A 25,419-nucleotide genomic window follows, 5' to 3' on the forward strand; every position below is an offset into this window, starting at 1 on the left:
AGAAATTACATATTCTGAAGAGGTCATTCTGGCAGCCATTAGAGCAGGTAAGAAACTGAAGGCAAGACCAGTTGCCAGGCTACGGAAATAATTGGGGTTAGAGATCTTAAGGGCCTTGATTAGGTCAATGGCAATGGGAATCCAGAGAGAGAACAGATTCAAAAGAAGTCTGATTAAAAATACAAAGCTTGATCATCATCTACTTTATTCTTCAGTCTTGGCTGTGTATAGATAGCATTGTGCAATTTTAAAAAATCATTCTCTAAAGATAAAGATTTATCACATCACTGGGGTTATTCTAAAGAATTAGTTGCAAAGATTCAAAAGTGTTTCAGTATGTTCAATTTTTATAAAAACAAAGGAAGAAACACCGTGGGGGGTGTGTGTGTGTGTAGATACATACGAGAGATTTTGTAAAGATACAGAGCAAGGTCTTAGTATCTAAACTTAGTTTAAATGATTCTGCTAATCTGTATTTTGTTTTTCTGTAATGACAAAGCATCCTTTTTTTTTTTTTTTTTAACAAAGAAAAGGTTTCTTTGTTTTGTTTTGTTTCGTTTTGAGATGGAGTCTCACTCTGTCACCCAGGTGGAGTGCAGCGGCACGATTTCAGCTCACTGCAACCTCTGCCTCCCGAGTTGAAGCGATTCTCCTGCCTCAGCCTCCCGAGTAGCTGGGATTACAAGTGCCCACCACCACACCTGGTTAAATTTTTTTTTTTTTTTTTTTTGGTATTTTTAGTAGGGATAGGGTTTCACCATGTTGGCCAGGCTGGTTTCAAACTCCTGACCTCAAGTGAGCCACCTGCCTTGGCCTCCCAAAGTTTTAGGATTACAAGCATGAGCCACCACACCCAGCCAAGTTATTTTTTAAATAGTAATTTTAAAAATCCACAACCATTATGCCTAAGAAAGAGTTCTAAAAATCTTTTTAACAAGGTCAACATGGCTAAAATAATTTCCCCAAGTTTACTTTAGGACAACACTCAGTTGAAATATTAAAATAAGTTGCACTATTTCATACCTATACCTTCTAAAATTAAGGTATTAGTGGTATAAACCATTCTTAAGTGGCCTGTGCACCTATTTTGCTATTGTTCACTACATTAGTATTACTATATATAATTAAAATAGAAGTTATCTATAATTTCGACCTTCCATTACCTTGTAATTGTCTTTCTTTTTCTTCCAGGGAAATAATGAGTTCTCTAACCCTCACTCTCACCCTGCCAAACCCTATTCCCCATAGGTATAATTAATGAGCTCAGGTCTTCCATCTGGACTTAGAAACAGGAAATGCTTCTTCTGCCTCACTCCTAGTTTTTCCAAAGTGAATGAGTTTATACTTGGATACCCTCACTGTTGCACGTCTGACACTTGGCATAGCTAAAAAGCATCTTCTCCACACCTCTGTACAGAATGGCCAGAGCTCTCTGTATGTCCTGCTTTACAACACTCTCTTCTCCCACCTGGGTCTCCAGAAGCACACTGATGGCAGTTGGGAATGTGTCTCTCAAGCACACCACAAGTTCCCCCAGAGCTATAATTCTACAGCTTTCCAGCAGGCCCCATTCCCATACTCCAGCCCCCTCCTGGACTATGTATGAGGGAGGGATGAGGTGATGGATTGAGGACATTTGTTTAATGAGAAGTAAAAGGAAACATGAACAAATTATCATTTTTTATATGGAACTCACAAGCGAATTAATCAAAGAATTTGTTAAGAAACGGGTTATCTACTCTGGTGCAGTAGCAGAAATTAACATTTCTGACTTGCCTTGTTTTGCCAATATTTAAGCATTTTGTTCTATTGAATGTGACTACATGTACAGACACACTTTTATTTAGTCTCACACATGAAAAAAGAAAGCAGAAGGCCTGTTATCCAAGTGGTTTCTCATCCAAGCATTTTTATAGCAAATTACTAAATCTAGTTGAAAACAATAGGAAAGAGGATACTTTTCCCTCTAGTATTTGTTCTATCAACCTAGACTCAGCAGCACAGAATATCTAGAATTGCAGTTAAAATAAAGCCTTCATTTTATAAAATAACATTTGAGTTGTTGCTGTATCCATGATCAGCATACAGACCTGCTAAAAGCAGAAAATGTTATGTTCCTCTCTATGGGATGAGTATTTCCGTAGTTTTAAGAAGGAAAGAAAATCCTGAAAAAGAATTTAAGAAAAATATTAATAGAAAAGAGGAGGATGCTTCAAAGTAATGCCGACATACATCATTTTCCCTCCAAGGCTATTAGCACTGAAATACTTTTTGCTGACTATATGGCACTTATTCTACACCTTTTGTTAATTAACAAGTAAATAGGTGGCAACAGCAACTATATTAAAGTAGAAAGCCTTTCTATAAATGAAAGTCAGAATTCAAAATTTAGAAGGCAACATTGTTTGCTTCAGATCTACTTGTCACAAATTGTGGGTTTGAAAACATGCAACCTTATCTCATGATGCACCATAACTAGTATTTAGTTATACTAATAACTCCAAATTATGTAAACAATAGATACCCCGAAATCATATTTGGGTTTGTTTCAGATATATTTTTGGTTCTTATATTTGGATTTAGTTACTCTTGATCTAAAAATTCACTCAACCTCGAATAAAATAATGAAGGCACAGATTAAAAAATCTGATAGACCTGAATATCGAAATTCCTTGCTTTTAACAGGCGATACAGCGCATTCTTACTCTCCCTTTTCTCCTAGATCAGCAGGTGTCCCCGCCGCACCAGTAGACTGAGAAAAAGGAAAAGGAGGGGGCGACAAGAAAGGAAATTGTCTATGTGTCCTGGTGGTGGAGGTGGGGGGTATTTTAATTTCCTAATTAAAAGCTCTCTTCTTCGGCTTTCAAGTTTTTACTCCTATTTGTAATGATTTGATTGAGGACTGTGCAGCAGAGTTTGGGTATGTACATCTCTTAACATAAACGGAAAGGAACAAGGAAGGGATGGATAGGAGGCAGCAAAGGGTTGCGGGGAGAGAGCAAAACGTAGGCGCGTGGGGACGGGAAGGGAGAGGCGGATTTGGCAGTCAAAGAGGGACGAGAGGAACAGGAATGGAAAGTGTGGACTGGCCGTCCAATCCTATGGGGGAAGGGGAAAGGGGGGCCCACCACGTCGCACTCCTCCCCACCTCCAGGCTTTTCCTGTGTAGGCTGAGGCCATCCAGGCGTGTACAAAAGGGTCGGTTGCTGAGCCAGGAAGGCTGTCTCCCCGGGCTGCGCAAGCTCGGGGCCGCCTCTCCTGGGCTCAGGAGGGCGGGCAATGATAAGAAGGCAGAAGGCCCAAGGCGGACAGCTTTGTGGGCGCCGGGAAGAAGGCAAAAGGCCACCAGCCCAGACCCCGAGGGCGCCTGCCCGCGGGACTCGGCGCCGCAGGCCAGAGCCGTCCGTGAAGTGTAGTCTGTGCCTACGTGTCCTGCCCTACTGGTACCACTCGGACACTCTATCCCCGTCCGACCCTTTACAGGGCTCGACTTGTCTCCCCCACCGTCCGTCCCTAGTCCAGGTTCTCCTGCGCGGCCCGGGTGCGGGGTCTCCTCGTCATCTCGGGCGACACTCTGCAAACAATATGGCGGTCGGGCGTCGACCGTGGCGCCTTCTCTGCGGGCCTTCGGGGTTGACGAGGGGGGCTACCGCCGGCGCTCCCGACCCGCGACGCGCGAGCCCCGCGCGGGCGGGGGAGGCGAGAGCAAGAAACCTGTGGGACCTGTGGGACCTGTGGGACCTGTGGGGAGCCGCGTCCGCGGGGCTGGCGCGCGCGGGGGCGGCCTCGGGCTCGCGCGCAGAGGCGCGGGCGCGGGCGGGGGCGGAGTGGCGGCGGCAGCGGCGGCTAGAAGCGGCAGCCCAGAGCCCTCTCGCGGCCGCGGCGGCAGCAGCAGCGCCAGCCCCAGCAGCACTGAGGCCGCCGCCGCCGCCGCCGCCTGGCGCTCCCGCCGCCTGGCCCGACATGAGTGAGGCGGTTCGGGTACCCTCGCCCGCCACTCCGCTGGTGGTGGCGGCGGCCGCGCCTGAGGAGAGGAAAGGGAAGGAGTCAGAGCGCGAGAAGCTGCCGCCCATCGTATCGGCGGGCGCCGGCGCGACCGCGGTAGGTGGTGGGCCAGGGCCGTCTGGCGCCCCGACGGCGGGAGTCGGGAGGGACGGCGGCTGGGCGAGGGCCGTCAGGAGGCCCGCGTCTACCCTGGGCACCCCCTGGCACTCCAGGGAGACGCACTCAGGCCGCCCTTCCTTGGGCAGAAATAAAAGAGTTGTGCCTCGTGGACAGCCCCGAACACTTCGCGAGCTACACCTACCACCCTCGGGAAATGTTGGGGGTGATCGGTTCCGCTGGATGTTTGGGTTATTTTCTGGGGCTTGGGCCCCCACTTTCTCTAAGAGAATGACCTGCATCTTGAGTCGGCATGATCTGTTGGATGAGCATAGGTGTCAGCAGGCGGGAGTGGGTTTTCCACAGAGGTGCCTGCCTGCCTGCCTTGGAGGCGCGCAGATTTTTGTCCTTTTCTTCGCTTTTCTTTCCCTTCCCCCTTCAGATTAAACAGGCTCTGCGGCGAGTTTCCACTTAATTGTGACCTTTCCGTTGCTATCAGGGTAGTGGGAGGTAGATGCATCAGTGACGGTTTTATTTTTCATATGGTACAGACATGTGACTCAGGTGGGGGGAGGCTTTTTGAACCTTTTATTTAAACCCAAGTTATCTAAGCTTGACAGGGATGATTTCCCAGCTGTATCTTCGTAAGGGTTATTTGGAGAGCGCTCTCAAGCTTCAAACTACATATTGCCAGATGATGTCATGGGACAGCCCCCTCCCCCTCTTTCCCTATTTTTACTGGTGGTTGTGACTGGTTAATTTGAAGCACAATTTAAAAAAAAAAAAAACCTCGGATTTTGCAATTTTTTATTTTGACATAATATTTAAGTACTTTTTGAAAGTTTGCTTTGATATATTTAAAGATCATGACTTGTCATGCAGCTGTGTGTGACAAAATAGTAAAAGTTTAGTGAACATTATACATTTTCTTTATTCCTACTTGCAATTCATTTCTTAAAACCTCCCTCTTAAATGACTAAGAACTTACTAAAATAGCTCACTCTTCGTTAAGTACTGTATTGGTGTTAGGAATAATTTTTGGATTCGGTAGGTTTTTCAAAAACGTCTGAGGGCCCTGATAACTGGAAATTGTTAAAACAAGCTCTTTAAATCAATGCAGCAAATTGCGAACAGTAATGATACACGTTTAAAAGCGTAGCTACAATTGATTGGTAGATTGGAGCTGGGGTTAGGGATTACCCTAGAAAATGCTTTGATGGAATTTGTCACCCAGCTGCTTGGAGACCTGGTTCCTGCTGCTGGTACCCTAGGTTTTCAGATTTTATATAGGAACTCTTTAACTCACAGAATTCCAGCAGTTCATTTCTAAGTTGGTTGTTTAAAACAGTAAATGTATGTACTTATAGAAACAGTTAAATGAGTGGGTTTAGGTCCTCAAGCAGACGCTCTCCCAAAAACCTATTCATCTCAGTGTAACTGAAAAATTGCCATTTTGGAATAAAAATTTGCAAGTGTGGATACAAGTCTATAGTCTGCTTTGGGATTTCAAGTTTTTCAGATTTTAGAAAGGTAATTCGGTACATATATCATATTATTTAATACCCACAGTAAGGTCCTAGCCAGTTCTCTCTAATCAAGCATATTAATAACTGTAATGAAATGTATGTGTTAATGCTAAAGGGAAAAAGTCAGTAGCGTCATGTCATTTCAGATTAGGTGCATGTTTTTGCCACGAAATGAGTTGCAAAGACACTTCAGTTTCAAGAATTTATAGGACTTTGAAATTGTAAATAGAGGATTATGGACTTGTGCTACTAGACAAAGAGAAGAATATATTCAAGAAAAAAATTTAAATCTTGAATTAAACTTTGAAAAGATATGAGTTGGAATAGAAGAGGATAAGGACAAATATACAAAACTTGAGGGGTTTTTTTGTTTTTTTGGTTTTTTTTGTGACGGAGTCTTGCTCTGTCGCCAGGCTGGAGTGCAGTGGCCTGATCTCAGCTCACTGCAATCTCTGCCTCTCGTGTTCAAGCCATTCTCCTGCCTCAGCCTTGCTTGTGCCTTATAAAGTCTTTCAGAGTCAGTACCACTGATTTTTTATGAGGTTTTTTTTTTTTTTTAATTTATGACAAGATCTGTGGCAGAATGTGTGTGTGTGTGTGTGTGTGTGTGTATTTGTCAAAGAGAGACTTCAAAGCTAGAATTCAGAGCTATAGCACTGAAAAGCTTAAGTGTAGAAAATCTGTGCTTGGTCTTTAGTCCATCCAAAGGATAAGAAATCCAGGAGAACTGGGGTGGTGATTGACTTTCCCAGCAGCTAGGAAGGCCTTGGTATGTGTGGGGAGGGGGAGGAGGTCTTGATGTGTGAGGTAGGTGGGCAGGGAAATACAGCTTGTGGCCTCTTGAGTTGTTTTTCAGCCTCCTGTAGATTAAATAGAGCTCCTAGAGGTTTGCTTATGAACCTAATTGTCATCAATAACTTTTGCTTTGAGACACTCCAGTGTTTCTTCCTTTTTGCCCCAGCCTAATGGTTCTGCCTGTCTAGTTTGTGTCTATGACTCAATTCGTGACCCTACAATAGTGGCTTTTTCAGAAAATCATTGTACCACCTTTATAAATGAATATATGTGAATAAAATAATATAAATATTATAAATAAGTAGAAGGTCAGTTTACAGTGACCCTAATTAAGGTTGAAGAGTTAGGCTGTATCCTTTATGTTTACAGAAAGGTACAGGGGTGGGAGAAAGAATGCTGGAAAGGGCAGCCCTGAAGTGTTTTATCCTAAGACCATCTAAACATGAAGGAAGTCCATTCCAGCTAGTGAGGAGGTGCCTAACACAGTGGTTTCAAGCCTGACTGACCACAGAGTTACCCTGGTAGCATGTTAAAGTCCTCATTCCTACATCTCACCCTAGAGCACCGGTTTTCAACCTTAGATGCAGAATAGAATTAACTGAGAAACTTTTAAAGCCATCATTATCCAGGCCCAAATGCAGGCTTGTTAAATCAGAATTTCTGGCGATGTTGCTCAGGCATCTTTTTTTTTATTTAATTCCCTGGGTGTACCAAGATTGAAACTTGACACTCTATATACTGAATTAAAAGCTCCATGGGCAAGGTGTAGAAATCTGTATTTTTTAATTACCATCTCCCAAATCTACTTAGTTTGTGGAGCAGCATTTGAAATGGACTTGTTACAGGTGTGGATTAAGTGAACGAGAGACAGTAGAAATCAGGCGTGGTGGGGAATTGAAAGAAATGGCAGTGACAGTCGTTCCAGTTAGAGATGCTCAAGAGGCTCAAGATGGAGCCCTCAGAGACTTTCAGTGTTTGGGTCTTGGCCTTGCTGCTGTGGAGAGGTGATGCAAATCCATGGAGTCAAACAGAATAAATAATTTGAAGTAATGTATGGATATGAAGGGCTGATGATGTGAATATTAAATTTACTGAGGTTGATGGATTGGAGTGGAATATTGTAAATTAGTTACTGATGTATTACAGATGTTTAAAAAAAGTGGTGAATGAGAAAGAAGAAAATGCTTAGAGGTGGGGCAGAAATAACAGTGGCAGTGAGGACGAATTTGACTGCTTCTACACCTAATCAGGTGAACAGAAAAGAGAGGTTCTACATGGGGTAGAACCCTCTGGATAGGGTACGAGTACAGTGGGTTCAAGAAAGAGCTAGATTTGACTTAGGTCAGGGAGGTGAAGAGAAATGGGAGGAAATTAGTTGAGAATTTTAAAGGGATGTTAGCCTATAATGGAAGACAAGGGGAAGAGCTTGAGGGTGAGCATAAGGTGTGTCGAGAGAATTTGGTGGAAAGTTTAGTAACAAGAATGAGAAGTTTGCTTATCAGGTGTGTATAAATGGGGTTGATGGAGTCCCTGGGACAAAATGTAACTACCAATTATTGAACATCTGTTATGTTTAGCTTTGTGCTAGGTGCTACAAAAAATGCAAAAAGACAAGGTTTTAAAAAATGGTCTCTGCCTCAGGGTATGCAGGGTTAACACATGAAAAGCAAAGCAATATGTAAAAGCCACAGCGAGCCATAGAAACAATTTGTACTATCAGAGATGAGAGAAAGGAGATCACTGTGTGCAGAACTGTGAAGAAAGGCCTTGAAGTAAAGGTAATTATTTAAGCTGGCTGGTCATCGAAAAATGATAGGATTTGGATAGGCAGAAGAAAATGGGCAAAGTAACCCAGTGACGAAAACAACATGAGCAAGGCTTAAAAGGAAAAATTAGTGAGTAATAAAGCAAGCCCAATGGAAGCATGCTGGGAACTTGTGGGAGGTAAGAAAGATTGCATGGGGGCTGGAGCCAGATCACTAGGCAGAAAAGCTTAGACAGTTTTCTTTTTTTTTTCCCCTGTGGTTAGTGGGAAGCTATTGGAATTTCTGAAATAGAGGAACAACATAATGAAATCAGTGGTAGTGTATAGTTAAACTAGAGGAGGAAGAAAGTGAAGAAAAGAGCTTTGTAGTTCATGCCTGAGGCAATGAGTGCATTCACTAAGGTGGTGGCCACAGGACCGAGTGTAAGGGATGGGAGCATATACACCATGTAGAACCTAACTAGACAGCAGAAATGAAAGAGAAGAAAGATTAATAAAGGAAAAGGACTCAGGTTTCCAGATGAGGTCAATAGCATTCCAAATTAGAGAGAGAAAGACTGTGTGTGTGTGTGTGTGTGTGTGTGTGTGTGTGTGTGTGTGTGTGTGTGTGTGTGTGTGTGTGTGTGTGTGTGTGTGTGTGTGTACTTAACAACAATATGCCCAGCTAGGTATTTGGAACAATCTTGTATGGAAAATGTTGTGCTCTTTGTTCATTATGTTCTAAACAAGAGGTGAGATGGGAAAGAATGAATGCTATGGTGATGATGTTTAAGTAATTGAATAAACTACAGATATTACAAATATACAAAATAAGTGTTTATAACAATAATAGCTACTTATTGAGTGCCTACTCTGTGCTAAACATTTGCCATGTATTCTGTTATTTAGTTAAATAATGCAACCAAAAGCAATCATAACAACCCTGTGAGGAAGATATTTTTCCACTTCACAGAAAAAGAATCTGAGAGTCAGGTTATGTGTACCTTGCTAAGGAGTAAAATGGCTAGTCAGGGACAGTGGTTGCTTTATAACAGAGATGTTTGTGACTCATGTTCTTTGCCCAATTTTGAACAGTCTGTATCTGCGGTCATAGGTAATAGGGACCATGTGGTACAAAGAAGCTGCACCTATGGCAGTATTTCTAGTTTGAAAAAGAGCATGTCGTCCAGTAACAAATTTGTTCAAATATTTGTTACTAGAGATAGAACAATCATGGGAAAGATATGTTCTAGGATATCTAATTGCTTTTTTTATGGTATGAATAGATCATTAAATTATATGTAAAATCAATCTGATTGAAGCAAAATAGTCCAAGAGACTTAATACATAAAAAGGGAGGGCTATGGCTTTATAAATACATACCCAGCATGTCTCTAAGTTTGTGTGGGTTGTAAAGTCTCTTTGTCAACTTTTTTTTAAACAACAAAGCCATAATGTAGTGCTTGCTTATTTTCCCCTTCATGAATAACCCATTAGGACACAAATAATTTATAACTATATTTAACAATTGGAGAAAAGCAGTCATTATAAATTGTGAGCCAGAGAACCTCCAAAAAAGTCAAGTATGATTCTGCTTTGCTGTTTATAACTCTCCATCTATAAAATGGGGAAAATAATAATTGAACCTACTGCATAAGGTAGAAATGAAGTCTAAATTAATACACATAAAACATTTAGAAAAAAACCTTGTACAAAGTAAGCACTCAGTGTTAGATGAGATTATTAAAGTCGTGTGTCACATAACAATGTTCTAGTCAATGACAGATCACATAATCTGAAGGCAGTCTAATGCCTTTTCTGTTTAAATATGTTTAGATGCATACTTAGTGTTACAGTTGTCTACAGTATTCAGCATGGTAACATGCTCTATAGGTGTCTGTATCCTGTGAGCAATAGGCTATATCATATAACCCAGGTGTGTAGTAAGCTGTACTGTCTAGATTTGTATAAGTACACTCTGTGATGTTTGCACAGCTACAAAGTTGCCTAATGAAGCATTTCTCAGAAAATATCCTCATTGTTAAGCGACACATGATTGTGTTTATAAAGCAACATCTGTAGCTGAAAAGCTGATTGTAAGCCAGCCAGCCCTTTCTCCTCTACTCCTGTCCTGTGGATTTGGTACTTTCCTTCACAGCCTTCTATATCTAGCCTCAGGCCCTGTATGTATTGCCTTTGCCTTTATAAACCTCCACCGTCCCCCTCACCTCCAAGTTATTATCCTTCCCACCACCCCCCAGAATTAAGGGATGTCATGCACTCTCTGAACTCTTTGGGGCTGGTATATGTCTCAGTTCATATTAATTTCTTTTGAAAGGGAAAAGAAAGAGCCTTCAAAAGGTGTACAGTATTACTATTGCCAGGGTAGCAACTTCTTTTGGCATAGTGTTTGGAAATTAACTATTTTTAGTTAGAGTTGAAGAAGAGTAGAGAAAGATCAACAGAAGATGAATGAGGAAGTAGGTGGAGCTGAGAAAGCTCTGAGAAGCTTTGATTTCCCTATTTTTTCTCCTTTTTTTTATAGTTTTATAGTTAACTCTGAGTGAAGAATCCCTTCTTGAGTGGTAAATTGTTACACTGATGAGCTATATGAATAACTACTTACTCTTAAGTTGATATGTGTAACTTGGAGGATATCTGTGTGACATTCTAGTGAGCCATCAAAAAACATTTTTTGAAATGAATAATTAAATGAATGTGCCCTTTTTTTTTGCTTTAGAGACTGCATTTATTCATTTACTTTTTTATTTTTTTTATTACACTTTAACTTTTAGGGTACATGTGCACAACGTGCAGTTTTGTTACATATGTATACATGTGCCATGTTGGTGTGCTGCACCCATTAACTCATCATTTAACATCAGGTATATCTCCTAATGCTATCCTTCCCCCCTCCCCCCACCCCACAACAGGCCCCGGTGTGTGATGTTCCCCTTCCTGTGTCCATGTGTTCTCATTGTTCAGTTCCCACCTATGAGTGAGAACATGCGGTGTTTGGTTTTTTGTCCTTGCGATAGTTTGCTGAGAATGATGGTTTCTAGCTTCATCCATGTCCCTACAAAGGACATGAACTCATCATTTTTTATGGCTGCATGGTATTCCATGGTGTATATGTGCCACATTTTCTTAATCCAGTCTATCATTGTTGGACATTTGGGTTGGTTCCAAGTCTTTGCTATTGTGAATAGTGCCACAATAAACATACGTGTGCATGTGTCTTTATAGCAGCATGATTTATAATCCTTTGGGTATATACCCAGTAATGGGATGGCTGGGTCAAATGGCATTTCTAGTTCTAGATCCCTGAGGAATCACCACACTGACTTCCACAATGGTTGAACTAGTTTACAGTCCCACCAACAGTGTAAAAGTGTTCCTTTTTCTCCACATCCTCTCCAGCACCTGTTGTTTCCTGACTTTTTAATGATCGCCAATGAATGTGCCTTTTAAAAATAGAAATTATTGAGATTTTACCAATTCAGCTGAATTGAAAAAGTCAGTGTGAAATTTGAGTCTGCTTAATATATTTCAAATTAACTTGGTTTTGTTCTAGATGTTTTTGTTAAAAAAAAGAACAAGACTCTTAAAATTGGTTGAGGAATTTTGACTGGATCAAATTGCACATTTTAAAAGTAGTATTTTACTGTATAACCATAATGTATTCATGTATTTTTATCTTTTCCTATATTATAAAATAAATGAATAAAATCTCTAATGCCACCTTGCCTTCCTAGTGATAAATGAACTGAAATTTCTGAGCTTCAGGACTAATGTTTGTAGGGCTGATTTTCAGTCATCTATATGATCAATTGCGTTGATTTTTTTTTTGTGACAAAATTTTGTTTCAGAATCCACATTCTTATTTCCTAGTCTCCATTTAAAGATATGATTTATATCACTTAAACCAATTCCACTTGGGCTGGTGCTATTTAGGTTGGGAGGGAAGTTTGCACCTTGAAAATAGCTAACTTTTCATGTCTTAGTAGAAGGATATAGAACAAAGTCAGCATTTCATGAATTCCCTATTAGTTCCTAATAGGGAACTGTGGAAAAAAAAAAAAAAAACATGCAAAAAGAGAAACAAAATATCTTTACCCAGGATCAAGGCCTAAAATAGTCTCTTTGTAGACTCTAAATTATATCGTTGGCTCCAGGATGGCTCTGATTGGTAGTTTAGGTCAGTTTATTAAAAATTGGTAAAGTAGGGTATCTTAAATGTTTTCTATTTTAACTTGAAACCTATAAATATATGTTTATTTGTCAGTCTTTTGTCATAATAACCTTTGCTCAGTATCTCAGGAAGCTACTCATTTTTTTGAAAAAGTAGTTTTTATATGCATCACAGATTCTTGGACTCATTGAGACTAAAGGGTGAATTTTATAGACATAGACGTTCAATTTAAAATATTTTAATTCAGAAACTCTAAGATAGTGAGATACGGCTTTTAAAGCATTTCATGATGGAACAGCCAGCACTTACTCCTTTTTTCAAGGATTGGGTTAGAATATGAAGAAAAATGTTGATCTTCTAAGGCAACTTTTGGAGTATAGAGGATGATCAAAGTAAATTTCACCAGAATTTTGAATATGGTAGCACTTGTTAGTCAATTCAGAAGTGATCATGGAAAACCGTGGTTATTCTTCTTATTGGCATTGGTAGAAAAATATGATGAAGAAATCGGAAATTTAAGATTCAGTCTGTTCCTCAGTAGAGGTTGAAAGTAGGAACTCATGTATTCGAATAAAATGTAAAATAAGGTTGAAAATATTTAACTATATGTTAATAGCAGAACAGGTACCGTAAGTATTTGTCTGTTTAAATATCTTGATATTACTTTATATTATAATCTTACATATAATCTATGTGATTATATCATCAAAAAGACCATTGAAGCCCACATTAGGTACTTGTGAAATAAGATTTTTGATTAGTTATTGTAATTACTATGTTTTTCTGTTGTTTGCAACATTTATTGAATTCAAGTTTAATAAATGTATGGTCAGCCTCTGCCTAGAGAGTCAGGTCTATTATTTATTAGGTTGAAATAAATAAATATCTATTATTTAAAGGTTGAAATATTTTGAGTATTTCTTTCCCTCAAAGAATTCTTAGTGTTTTTCCCTATGTTCTCTATTTGTACTTACCTTCAATCTGGAACAGCTGGTTGAATATCCTGCTACTGTTCCTCAACACCCCCAGCCCACTGTTTGTAGGTTGGTCACATTCCAGGCCATCATCTTTAGTGTTCTTCTGTAGGACTCATAGATAACATATACAAAACTCACGAAGCCAGATGTAATAGCTGTGGTCCAAATTTCAGAAGGTTTGTAAAGTAATGTTCTTTAACGTTTAATTTAGTCTGGAGTTTGGTGTCATGTTAATACCCAGTAACTTCTTGATTTGATTCTCTAATATTAATCATTTTGCCATTGCACAAAATGATGCCCGTTTTTTTTCTCATGAAAGTCTTAGGTTGTAAGATTTCTCTTGTATAAGCTGATGTGGGGCAACCAGTGTTTTGAGGATTGACTTTTATTATTCTATCAATGTGTGAAAGTGTCTATGATTAATTTCATGTCATCTCAAGTATAACGTGTCAAGAGCACAATTATTTTACACACAAGAGACTTATTAGACCAAGGAATTTTTTTCTATGTTGTTTAAGCTTTTATGATTACAAAAAAAAGAAAATCAGGCTGGGTGCAGTGGCTCATACTTGTAATCCCAGCACTTTGGGAGGCCGAGGCAGGTAGATCATGAGGTCAGGAATTCAAGACCAGCCTGATCAACATGGTGAAACCCCATCTCTACTAAAAATACAAAAAAAAAAAAAAAAGCCGGGCATGATGGCGTGTGCTTATAATCCCAGCTACTCAGGAGGCTGAGGCAGGAGAATCAGTAGAACCCAGGAGGCGGAGGTTGCAGTGAGCTGAGATCGTGCCACTGCACTCCAGCCTGGGCGACAGAGCAAGACTACATCTCAAAAGAAAAAAAAAAAAAGAAAAAATGAAAATCAGTCTACTATGCCTCCTTTTGGCAAAAGAATTTATTGGAGTGAGGCACATAGATTGGAAGCAGAAAGCAAAGGAACAGAGACTGGCTGTTTTTTGTGCCTCTGCTATTCTCTTTTAGCTAGTCAGTCTTTTCTATATTCCTCTGTCTAAAATCTGGAAAGACCTCTGATTGACATACTAGGAAGCATCAATGTCCATTATGCCAAGCCAGCTAATACATGGCTACCCTAATTGCAGATGGGTTGCCCCTTAGTTGAGTGCCTACCTCTACTCTAGTCCACAGCCATTCCTGCACAAAGAATAACAGCAATGCTATGGGGACCATGAGTGGGGCAATTTAAATAGAAGGGAACATTAGATGGCAGCCATGGTAATGTGCATAGTAGATCTTCCCTCAAACCTTTACATTCTTCCCCCCTCAGGCTTTTTTCCCCTTCAGTAAAGCTTCTGAGTCATCCTTGCTCATTGCTTTCATTTTCTAACTTCCCATTCGTTTGTCAGTTTATTTTGTGTAGTCCCTGCCACCACCATTACCCTAAATCTGTTATCTCAGCTGTCCTCAAGATTTCATAGTTGCCCATTTCAGTTAGGCACATTTTAGACCTAACCACTCTTCATTATTTAACATTATTGACCTTTTTTTTTTTCTTGAAACTTTATCCTCCCTTATTTTTAACACATCACTTTCTTCTGGATTTCTTTGGTCATTCATTCTTAATCTCTTTTGCCAGCTCACATCATATATGCCAATATTTCCCACAGTTCTGTCCTTATATTATCAGGTGTGTCCAATCTTTTGGCTTCCCTGGGCCACATTGGAAGAATTGTCTTGTGTCACACATAAAATACACTAACAAACTATGGCTGATGAGCTAAAAAAAAAAAAAAAAAAAAAAAAAATCACAAAAAAAATTTATAATGTTTTAAGAAAGTTTATGAATTTGTGTTGGGCTGCATTCAAAGCCATCCTGGGCTACATGCACCCTGGGGGCTGTGGGTTGGACAAGCTTGTTATAGGTTTTCTGTTGCTATATTACAATAACCCTGTTACAAAAATTCATTATTTCGTCATGCGAAGCATACTTTTGCCTAGTGAGCATTGGTTCCTTTTCTAGTTACTCACAAATCATGTTGATAAAACCCAGTCTAGAATTTACTTCAAAGATGCCCTCTTCTATACAGTGAGGTGTCAAAATATGCCTATTCTTCTGAAATTTGAAGAAAGCATTTTACATTGTTTATTTCATTTACTTTATAATTTATAGGAGGGTTTGTTCATTCTCATTATGCTTCAGACTTACACCTGAAATAGCTGTTAACAATTTGGTCATTTCTTGGCCCAGGCTGTCATTCCTCTTCATTCCCTATTATTACTATCTCTATTCAAATTTCATTTCTTCCAGTAGGCCTGGTTTAGCTTCCAGTATTTCTGCCCTTTATTCTATTCCCTAGACTGCTACCATAGTGATTTTTTTCTAAAATACAGATATGATCATGTCATTTCTTGCTTAGAAGTCCTCAATGATTTTTCTCTATCTCTGTTCAGTATAGAATCTATACTCTGTGGCCTGAAGGCCTCATAATATGGCCACTACCTACCTTCTCAGTCATATCTTGCTGGACCATTCTCCCTTTCTGTTTCTATATTCCAACTACACTGCTCCCTAAATCCTACTGTTGCTTAGTCTTAGATAACATTCATGACAGTTGTCAATGAAAAAATGCCCTCTATGTGTTAAATTATTGTAGCTATTTACAGCTAAGTTAACGAAGGTCTGTTGCTGAGGGACCATTTATTATACAAGCATGGCTAACCTTATTTTACAAATTGGTTATTTTCTTATAACCGTCAAATTTGTGTGTCCAATTTGGCATTTGTTCACACTATTATTAAGATTTTCTGACAGAACAAAATATACAAATAAGCAAACTTAGCCCCAGTCATTAATAAAATTCTTATTTAAGCATCCTAATGTATATAATAAAGAATGATTTACTTTTTCAAATATGTAACCTGTTTATATTTCATTTTCCTAATCAACACACTAGTTTTGTGTACTTGAACAAATTGCTTTAATTTACCAATATTATGCAAATTACATAATTTACTGACTATTTTATGGAAAGGTATTGTGTATCACTGTCTTACCTCTCTTTTCAATTTTCTCTCTTATCTTTGAGACTGTAAATCCACTAGACATTAGAACTGATAGTTGTTGAATAACTGTTAATTGAATTCTTAATTTTTATTGTTTGGAGATCCCACAAGTGAACAAAGCAATGTTCTTTGAGACCTCTTTTATTAAGAAGAGGTGAAGGAAGGGGCAAGAAAAGAAAATGTTAGTCTTTCCTAGATGGCTTAGGACATCAGAAGTTTCCCTAAAGTACACTTAGTTGTTCTGCTTATGTAATATTCTCTGGTTAGGTGAATTGCTCCTAAAGCGATTAAATTTAACTCAACATACATCTATAGAAGTAGAGATTACATCAGCCACAAAGGGTTGTTGTGAAAATAGGCTGATGTGTTCAACACACCTACTATCACATGCTAAGCCCTTAATTAGTGACAGCTGCTATAGTGGGAGACTGTAATATAGGTGTTAAGAATACAGATTTCATGGTCATTCAAACTGGAGTTTGAATCCTGGCTTCCCATTTATCAGCTCTGTGAACATGGGCATGGAAATTCAATTTTCCCATCTATAAAATGGGGTGTAAATACATATCGGAATGTTATAATGTATTAAAGTAGATACTGTAGTAGTAGGTATATGACAAGTACTCAACAAATGACTTGTTTCCTAACACAGAAATATTAACCTAGACATTACTGAGCTGAAATCTGGCCAAGAATCAAGGACCAAGCAAAAACAAATTACAGTAAAATCTATGAACAGGCAAAAATGTTACACCAAAAAAATGCATATGTGTTTTCACTTTACTCATGGAAGTGTCCCTCAGGTTCCCATTTAGTGTCCATTACATCTCCGTTGCTTGTTAGGTCACTTTAGGTGAGTCTCAGACAGTTCCACTTTCCTTTCTGTGAAATGAAGGAATTAACTAATTTCTAAAAGTCTCTTAATTCCAGAGACTTTTTAATTCTATGTGTATAGTGTCTGAAATTTATTCTCTTTGGGCTCTTTTATGTTAATTTCTTTAAAAAGTAAATTTAAAGTGTAGCACCTATACACAAGATTCACTGTATGACAAGCTCTGCAATGAACTTCTAGTCCAGCATGAAGGGCCAACATTAGAATGATTATAATTTTAGTGGAACAATGTAAATAAATTATAAGAATAAATAAGAATTATTGGTTTTATAGAAATGGTGAACACTGGAAAAAGCTTCAGAAACAAGTTATGATAGGCTATTCTGCAGTTACAAATTAGCCCCAAGTTTCAGTGTTTGAAAACTATTAAGATTTATTATTGCTAATGGTATAGTCTAACATTGGTCAGGATTGGCTGTGTTTCACATAGTCACTCAAGAACACAAGCTAACAGATGCTCTAACATGTCAACTCAGCCTGGATGGTTGCCACAGTCGAGGAAAAGAGAGAAGAGCTAGAGTTTTGCCCCAGTCTTAAATGCATTAGTACTTTCTGACTCAGAAATGATAGACGTTATTTCCACTTGTGGACTGTTAGAATGAATCAGATGGCTCTACCTAACTGTAAGAGAATGGGGAACTTAGTGAGCATAAATGCTTCTGCTATATTATATGAGTGAATTCTGAAAAGGTAAACAGCAGTCTGGTGAATTAAGAAGGAGGAGATGAAAAAGAAACTCTTCCTCTACTGTGAAAGTGAAGACGTTACCTTTAGAATTAAAAAGTGGATGTTAAAGAAGTTAACTACTGTATTCTCTTAAGCATCTGGAAATTGGAACATAGTATAAAAAGATCCCAGAGAGCTGAGAATAAGCCCTGAGGCAGCTCTATAGTTTAATCTTGCGCTTCAAAGTATGTGTGAAGATTTTTTGTATAATTATAAAATACTGATTAATTAAATAAGTACTATGAATTTTATAGTTGTTATTTTGTGAAAGATGTGATAATGGATAGATTCCATGTTTTAGAAGATTGCTATTACCTGTGCCTAAGGATCCCAAGTGCTTAGCACTACTTCTAAAAAAAAATCCTGCTATGCCCAATCACAGTGCTTAGAAAAACATAAACTCTAAAGGGTTATCTTTTTACCTGAACTTGTAAAGTTGCATCAAATGAGAGGATAGCCTTCAGTGAATCAGCCTGTAAGGTATCACATGCATCCTATTTATTAAAAATAATATTTATGGAGGTCACAAAAATAGTATTATTTAAATACACAGTTAAAATAGTAGTTAACATTAATGGAGGGTGTATAATGTGCAAGGAACAATGCTAATTATATGCATTATCTCTGTTAAATCTTACAATAACTCTATAAGATAGGTACTGTTGTTATTCCCATTTCCAAACTTCTCAATTTGTAAGTGGATAGATAATAAGGCTGTTTTATATATGAGACAGTTAAGTCCTAGAAAAGGTAAGTCAAATTTATATAAATTTTTATCTGTTATCTACTCATCATCAAATTAAAATCTCTTATAAATGTTTGTGATTTTTGCAATAAAATTATTTATTTATTTATTTATTTATTTATTTATTTTAAATAAAATAATTTATAGGTAGTAGGAAGTATACTGCAGTGTTAACTTTTCTGTTTTTAGGGTTTGGACAGAGGAGCCAAAGGCCAAATTTCCACTTTCAGCAGTTTTATTTCAGCTGTTAGCCCGAAGAAAGAAGCCGCTGAAAACAGAAGTTCACCTGCACATCTTGTTTTCCCTAACATCAAGAATGGTAAATAATTTTTGAATATATTTTGGCTAAAAGTATATTATTAAATTATTTAAAAAGTAGACATTAATTATTCAGCATTGTTCTGATAGGTCTAGTTAATACAACAAAAAGAAGCTGTATATGTATTTACCAGAAGCAGCAAAATCTTTATTTTTAGGTGAATGTTACCTAGAGTAAGAGAATGAAATACAAAACTCGTGAATAATAAGCAAATTTGATTAAAGAGGTGGCTACATTATAAATAAAATAATATACATATATATTTTCTATATTATATAAATGTATGTATACAAATATGTAATGGATATCCCATATTTGAGCAATAATCAATTAGAAGACTTTATGGAAAATATATGAAATACGTAAAAATAAACCTAAAAGGAAATGTGTAAAATCTATTTGGATAAAGCTATAAAACTGTTATCTAAAGACCAAAAGGTAGTTTGAATGGAAAAGCTTATAGATATTATAAAGATATAACATAGGTAAAAAGATAAATGGAAAAAATGTACATTATAGTAGTGATATTGGAAGCAATCTAAGTTAACTAAATTATGTTAATCTATACTGCAAATACTATGCTTCTATTAAGAAGAATATGATATGTATCTAAAGTGACTAGGAGAAATGCCCACAATACATTGTAAAATGAAAAAAGTAAGTTACATCATTATAGGTAGAATATGAATCCAACGTTTTTAAGTGCAGGGAATCCTTTTGTACTTTGAGCATAGAAGGGTGCTTACCAATCTGTTAATGGTTTCCTCAGGGAGGTAGAATTGTGTATATATTATTAATGTTTCTTATGTAACTCTATATTGTTTTATCACGGGAAATGTACATTACTTAAATGCTTCTAAGTGCCCTCACTTTGTAACAAGACAAAACAAACCTTCAAAGGTTTAAATGCCCCTCACACCCTAACCAAACAAAACAAACCTAGAAATATTTAAGGACATAGTTTCTGCTAAATCACCCGTGTCCCTAAGCTGCATGTGGTATAAATTATTCTTGCACAAAGATTTTCTGTTTTGACACTCTAAGCCAGTGCTAGACCTATTCTACATTCTTATAGGTTAGTATTTATATTGCTTCATTTTTGAACATTTGCCTTTGATAACTTCTTTCTTTTATTTGCATACACACACACACACACACCCCTCCATCATGCCAATATTGCCCTAAGGAGGCACCTTTGAGTTCACACTCTGATTTCTATCTACTCCATTATTTCTGTACTAATAGCTTGATCTCTGAAGTCAGTTTGCCAACTCGTATGCCTACAAGTTTTTGATTGGCCATATTGACTCTCAATATGGTCCACTTATTTGAGCTTCCATCAATGTCTGCTTCCCTCTCATCTGTGCCAGTCTTGTGGAATCTGGACTTAACCCAACTTGAACTTGGGGTATTTGCATAAATGACTCTGACTCTAGATGAGTAGACCTTTTAGCAGACTTCCTTTATCTTATTAGAACTCCTGGTACTGAATTTTCCTAGCTGTTCTATCTGGATGCCACCTGAATTCAGGTGTGGCATGGAGTTTATTTGTTAGGGGCACTGCAGAGTAATTCTTTTATTGAATAGAAAGTTAGACTACATCTTCCAAATGTAAACATGTTTATAGTTCCTTGATGTTTTGGGAAGCCTCTCTTACTTGCCAATAAGATTGTTTTTTCAAAGATGCCTCATTCTTGGCAGTTATTATAATTTTCCTCCGTCTTCTCTGGTAGCAGGACCTATGCTGGGTATTCTCTAACAGCTTGTTTCCCCGTCTGATCTTCAAGTGATACTAGGGAAACTGCAAAAACCCAGCGTGGGTTCACCTAACAGCTGAGGAATGCCTTTCCTCCCTGTGGATCACATGACTAGGCATGCCTGTCAGATTGGCTGTCCTTTTAAAAATATGTGAGAAGTGTAGGAGTTTTACCTACTGTAACAGCTCTGCTAGTGATGATATCTCTTCAGAGAAACAACCTGGATGATAAATGATAGAGGAGAGGAGGTTAGCACTACTCCCTTACTCTCTTGTGTCTTCCTTTCTAAAGTTATGATGCCCCTTTCACACTTAACTGAAACATTTTTAAGCAGCACAGAATATCTTTAAAAGAAATGAAGCAATTCTTCCCCAAACTTTTAAAAATATCTTTTCAGCCTAGGTAGTTCAGAAAAGAGTAGCTATGAACTCTGACATTTACCTTGAGAGCAAGCTCATAGCCAGCTCAGCCCATTTCATGAGTTTAGTAGAACCTTGATATGACATAATGAATTGTGTGGTTTTTACACACCCTGGAGAAAAGCATACTGTGATCTTTGTCACTCTGAAATAGCCAGGGAAGAACAAGTGGTCTTCAGCTGAAGTTGCGATTGGATCTGTGTGTGAGTCCTGTGATCTTCACAGGTCAAGTACTCCAGAGTTTCACATTTTCTCTAAGAGCAACTTGAGGGGCAGGTGTTAGAAGAAACCTAGCACAGGGCTTGCTATTTGCGGAAAGCAAAGGACTTGCCACATAAGGATTCCTACCTTAGAAGAGGTATTTTCAAGGCCCAAATAACTCCATCTCAGGTTTCCTTAAAGAATGAACTGATTTTAGACTAAATCTCTAAGATCTTTCCCTAGGTCAGAGTGGGTAACTTGGATTTGACTTTTCTTAACTGTTCCTATGGGAAGAGTTATTTTTTCTTTTTTATATTAAGATAACTTTTTATTGAATAGGTAACACATCTATGTGTTTCAAAAATCAAAACTATAAAAATAAATATGTTTCAGACATCTCACCTTCACTCTCTTTTCTGTTATCTCTTGTATTCTTTCCTGTGGTTTTTTAGGCAAACGCAAGCAAATATAAATAAATATTATCATTTTCCACCTTTGGTGGATAACTGTGTATGCATTGTCCAGAACCTTGCTTTTTGTCCAGTTCATGTATTCTAGATATCTTTCTGTATCAGTACATAGAAAACTTCCTTATTATTTTTTACAAATGTATTTCATTGTATTGGATGTACATTTGTATTGGAGTAAGTAAACTGGATTTATTTATTCAGATCCCTATTAAAATAAATGATTTGTGTTCATTATTTTGTTATTGCAGACAGTGCCACAATGAATGACTCTATACATATGTTGTTTTGTTCATCTGCAGGTTTATCTATAGGATATTTCTAGATGTGGGGTTGTTGGGCCCAGGAGTAAATGCATGTACAGTCTCCTTGAGTTTGAATCCATCTGTTTGTTTCCAGGACCTAGCATTTGTGGTGCATGTAGTCTATACTTAGTTAATAATTTACTGAATGAGGTAATGAATGGGAGGCACTTTTTCTGGGTTTCTGGCATGTTTACCCTGTTGGGATGTCAAACCTATCTCAAGGCTGTAATAAATTCTGTAAGATATGTCCAGATTAAGACATCTGTTTCACTAAAGATAACTTTATAGAGAGGGGACTTTCAAATATTTCTATAACTAGGCTCATAAAAGAACATTTCACCCTTGCTTTTGTTACAGTTTTACAAACACACATCGTTGAACTTAGTAAAAAGTACATCTCTAAAATCTAATGAATGTATTTGCTTTATTTGGCTCTGATGGTTAAAGTCCTGTGAGTCAGACTTTTTTTTTCCTGTCTTTCTTCCTTTCTCTCTCCCACCTTCAATTTTATTTTTTGCCAAATGTTCAGAAAAGTCATCCTATAGACAATGATGTAAAAACCACTTGTTATGACTAATCCATTCTGGTCTTTCCTTGTTTCAGCTGCCTGCCACTACTGAAGCAGTCATAAGCAGTACCAAAGTACTAAACTGATACAGGGATCCTTCAACTTGTAGCTCATTTATTATTACCTGGCTGGTACTCACACATTGTCAGTTAAGAACTGAGTCTTTGTGGGAATTGAACAGTGAGAACACATGGACACAGGAAGGGGATCATCACACTCTGGGGACTGTTGTGGGGTGGGGGGAGGGGGGAGGGATAGCATTGGGAGATATACCTAATGCTAGATGACGAGTTAGTGGGTGCAGTGCACCAGCATGGCACATGTATACATATGTAACTAACCTGCACATTGCGCACGTGTACCCTAAAACCTGAAGTATAATAATAATAAATAAATAAATAAAATAAATAAAAAATAAAAGAACTGAGTCTTTGACTCAACTACTACCTGTAACTACCAATGTGACCTTAAACAGATAACTTAGCCCTCTCTTTTATTTTGTCAAAACATTTATAGAATGAGGAAATTGGGCATGTTGACTTGTAAAGTGCCATTTTACACCTAAGTTTTATTATTTAAATGGTTAATTTTCCACTATATTGATTTTGCTTGATGCTTGTTGAATTTTTTTTGTTCTTCTTTTTTTGGGACATCTTATAGTTTAGTGGCTCCTACACCCATGTGAATTTAGTTTTCCATTTTATTATTTGTTTTTATACATAGTATAAGGTTTGGCATTGTTCAATAGTGGGAATAACATGAGTTTTGTAGCTTCTCAGGCTGGGTTTGAATTCTGGCTCCGTAACATACAAACTGTACAATCCTAGAAAATTTATTTAACGTCTCTGTGCTTATTTTCTCATCTGTAAAACTGGGTAATAAAGAAGCTACCTTATGAAGTTGTAAAGATATGGATGAAATCATTTAAAAAGTATTTAATTCTATGTCTTAGGAAGTTCAGTACATGTTATGACAATGTATGTAGATGAGCAGTTTAGTTGTGGAGGAAGGTATCATGGGGCAGGAACATTACTCTTAGCAACTGATGGCACACACTTTAAAAATCCAAAATGTGTTATACATGCAGAAGACTACAATCAACATTTCTATACATTTTAATAATAAAACCCAAGAACTCAGCACTCAAGAGCACCACTACTGGCACTATAAAAGCCCCAGGGAACCCACCCCAATCACTTTGCTCTACCCTTCTGTCCAGAGGTTAACTATTGTTCCCTTTTTTATAATTCCCTCTGTATGACTGAGTCCTGAGAAACAAAGGACACCTCTTCGGACATGTGGCAGAGCTGCAGTTGAGACTATTAGATGTCTGTCAGAAAGACTCCTCCAACTGTCAAGAGTACTATAGGTTCAATCTGTGAGGTGACCTGAGTGTCCTCAGCTGAGTCAGCAGAGAAAGAGGAGAGCAGGGACTTCATGACCCTGCTGGCAAGCCAGTAATAAGAAGTAGGCTCACCTGTACATTCTGTCTTCAGTTAAAAAAGAGTACAAAGGCAGTCAGGGTCTTGGTGATGACAAGTATCAACATTGCTAAATTTCAGGCCACTCAGTTCCAGTCTGTATGGAGTGCAGCTCCCACCTCAGGCCGCTGTGATTCCTGTTCCTTTGAATCAAATGTCTCTCTACCTCTGTCTCTGTCTCTCTGGAAGCTTGTTGAGCCATCTCTTATCTTGGAAGTTTTGAAATTGCACAGTGTTGTGCCTTGGTGTGGGGTTTGTATTCATCCCTTGTGCTATATACTCGGTCTAGCAGCTTCATGTCCTTAAATTCCAGAAAATTTTCTTGAATTATTTTGTTGATGATTTTCTCTCCTCTGTTTTTTCTATCCTTTCTTTCTGGATCTCCTGTTATTCAAAAGCCAGACTTTCTGGACTCCTAATTTTCTTTTTTACTTGTATTTCTCTTCTCTTGCTTTATGATTTAGGGAATATTCTCAAAACTCTTCTATTGAGTATCTTACTTCTGCTATTATGCCTTTAATTGTGAAGAATTTTTTCTCCTCTGAATCTTTCTTTTTTATAGTACCCTTTTATTTCATGGTTGTACTATCTTTTATTTCTCTGAGAAAGCTAGTAATAAGTTTAAAATTTTTTTTCTTGTCCCTGCATGGTGTCTGATTCTTCCACGTTGCTTTTGTCTGTCTGTTTTGGTCTCTGTCCTCCATATTGGAGGCTGTCATCAGAAGTTTGGTAGTCTTTGATTTTCTGCTCATAGTTAATGAGGGAACCAAGATGGATGATTGGAAGGTGAGGCATAAATAAGATTTGTTGACCATAAGCTTTATTATGAGGCAATTTGGGTGGCCTGTTGATTGAGGAACCCTGATGTCCGTATCTTTAGTTATTTCTTCTTGGCCTAATCAGATTCCCGACGTAAGTGTCTTCCAGTCTTCTGTCTGAGGGAGGGGCAGGGTAAGTATTCTGTTTGTGGGGAGAAGGAGATTGGGTGTCTCTCTTGATTGGTCAATCACTTAGTATTCAGTAATTAGTCGTTTACTGCCACTATGTCTTGGTATAGTTTTTATAACCTCATCTGTGTCTGGCATTCCCTAGTCCAAAGCACCTCTTTTTTACCCTCTCCAAATGATAGGAATTTCCAGACTTCTGCTTGAGTAGGGATGGAGGAGGGATAGTCATGTA

The 25,419-nt window shown here is 38.1% G+C and overlaps 1 protein-coding gene across 3 annotated transcripts in view; it reads left to right on the forward strand.

Annotated features, from left to right (window-relative positions):
- Nucleotides 1-2,777: 2,777 nt before the first annotated feature.
- Nucleotides 2,778-25,419, forward strand: part of HECTD2 (HECT domain E3 ubiquitin protein ligase 2) — a 99,266-nt gene continuing 76,624 nt past the window's right edge. For 2 of the 3 annotated variants that reach the window (XM_054435595.2, XM_054435596.2), the window contains exons 1-2: nucleotides 3,796-4,101; nucleotides 18,913-19,042. In XM_054435595.2, coding sequence (XP_054291570.1) covers nucleotides 3,964-4,101; nucleotides 18,913-19,042 — 268 coding nt within the window. In that variant the 5' untranslated portion in view covers nucleotides 3,796-3,963. Of the gene's footprint in view, nucleotides 2,921-3,795; nucleotides 4,102-18,912; nucleotides 19,043-25,419 lie in introns of those variants that run through there. The other variant, XM_063669983.1, reaches the window with a different exon arrangement.

The sequence above is a fragment of the Pongo pygmaeus genome, chromosome 8 (genome assembly GCF_028885625.2).
Source record: "Pongo pygmaeus isolate AG05252 chromosome 8, NHGRI_mPonPyg2-v2.0_pri, whole genome shotgun sequence".
In the NCBI taxonomy this organism is placed as follows: domain Eukaryota; kingdom Metazoa; phylum Chordata; class Mammalia; order Primates; family Hominidae; genus Pongo; species Pongo pygmaeus.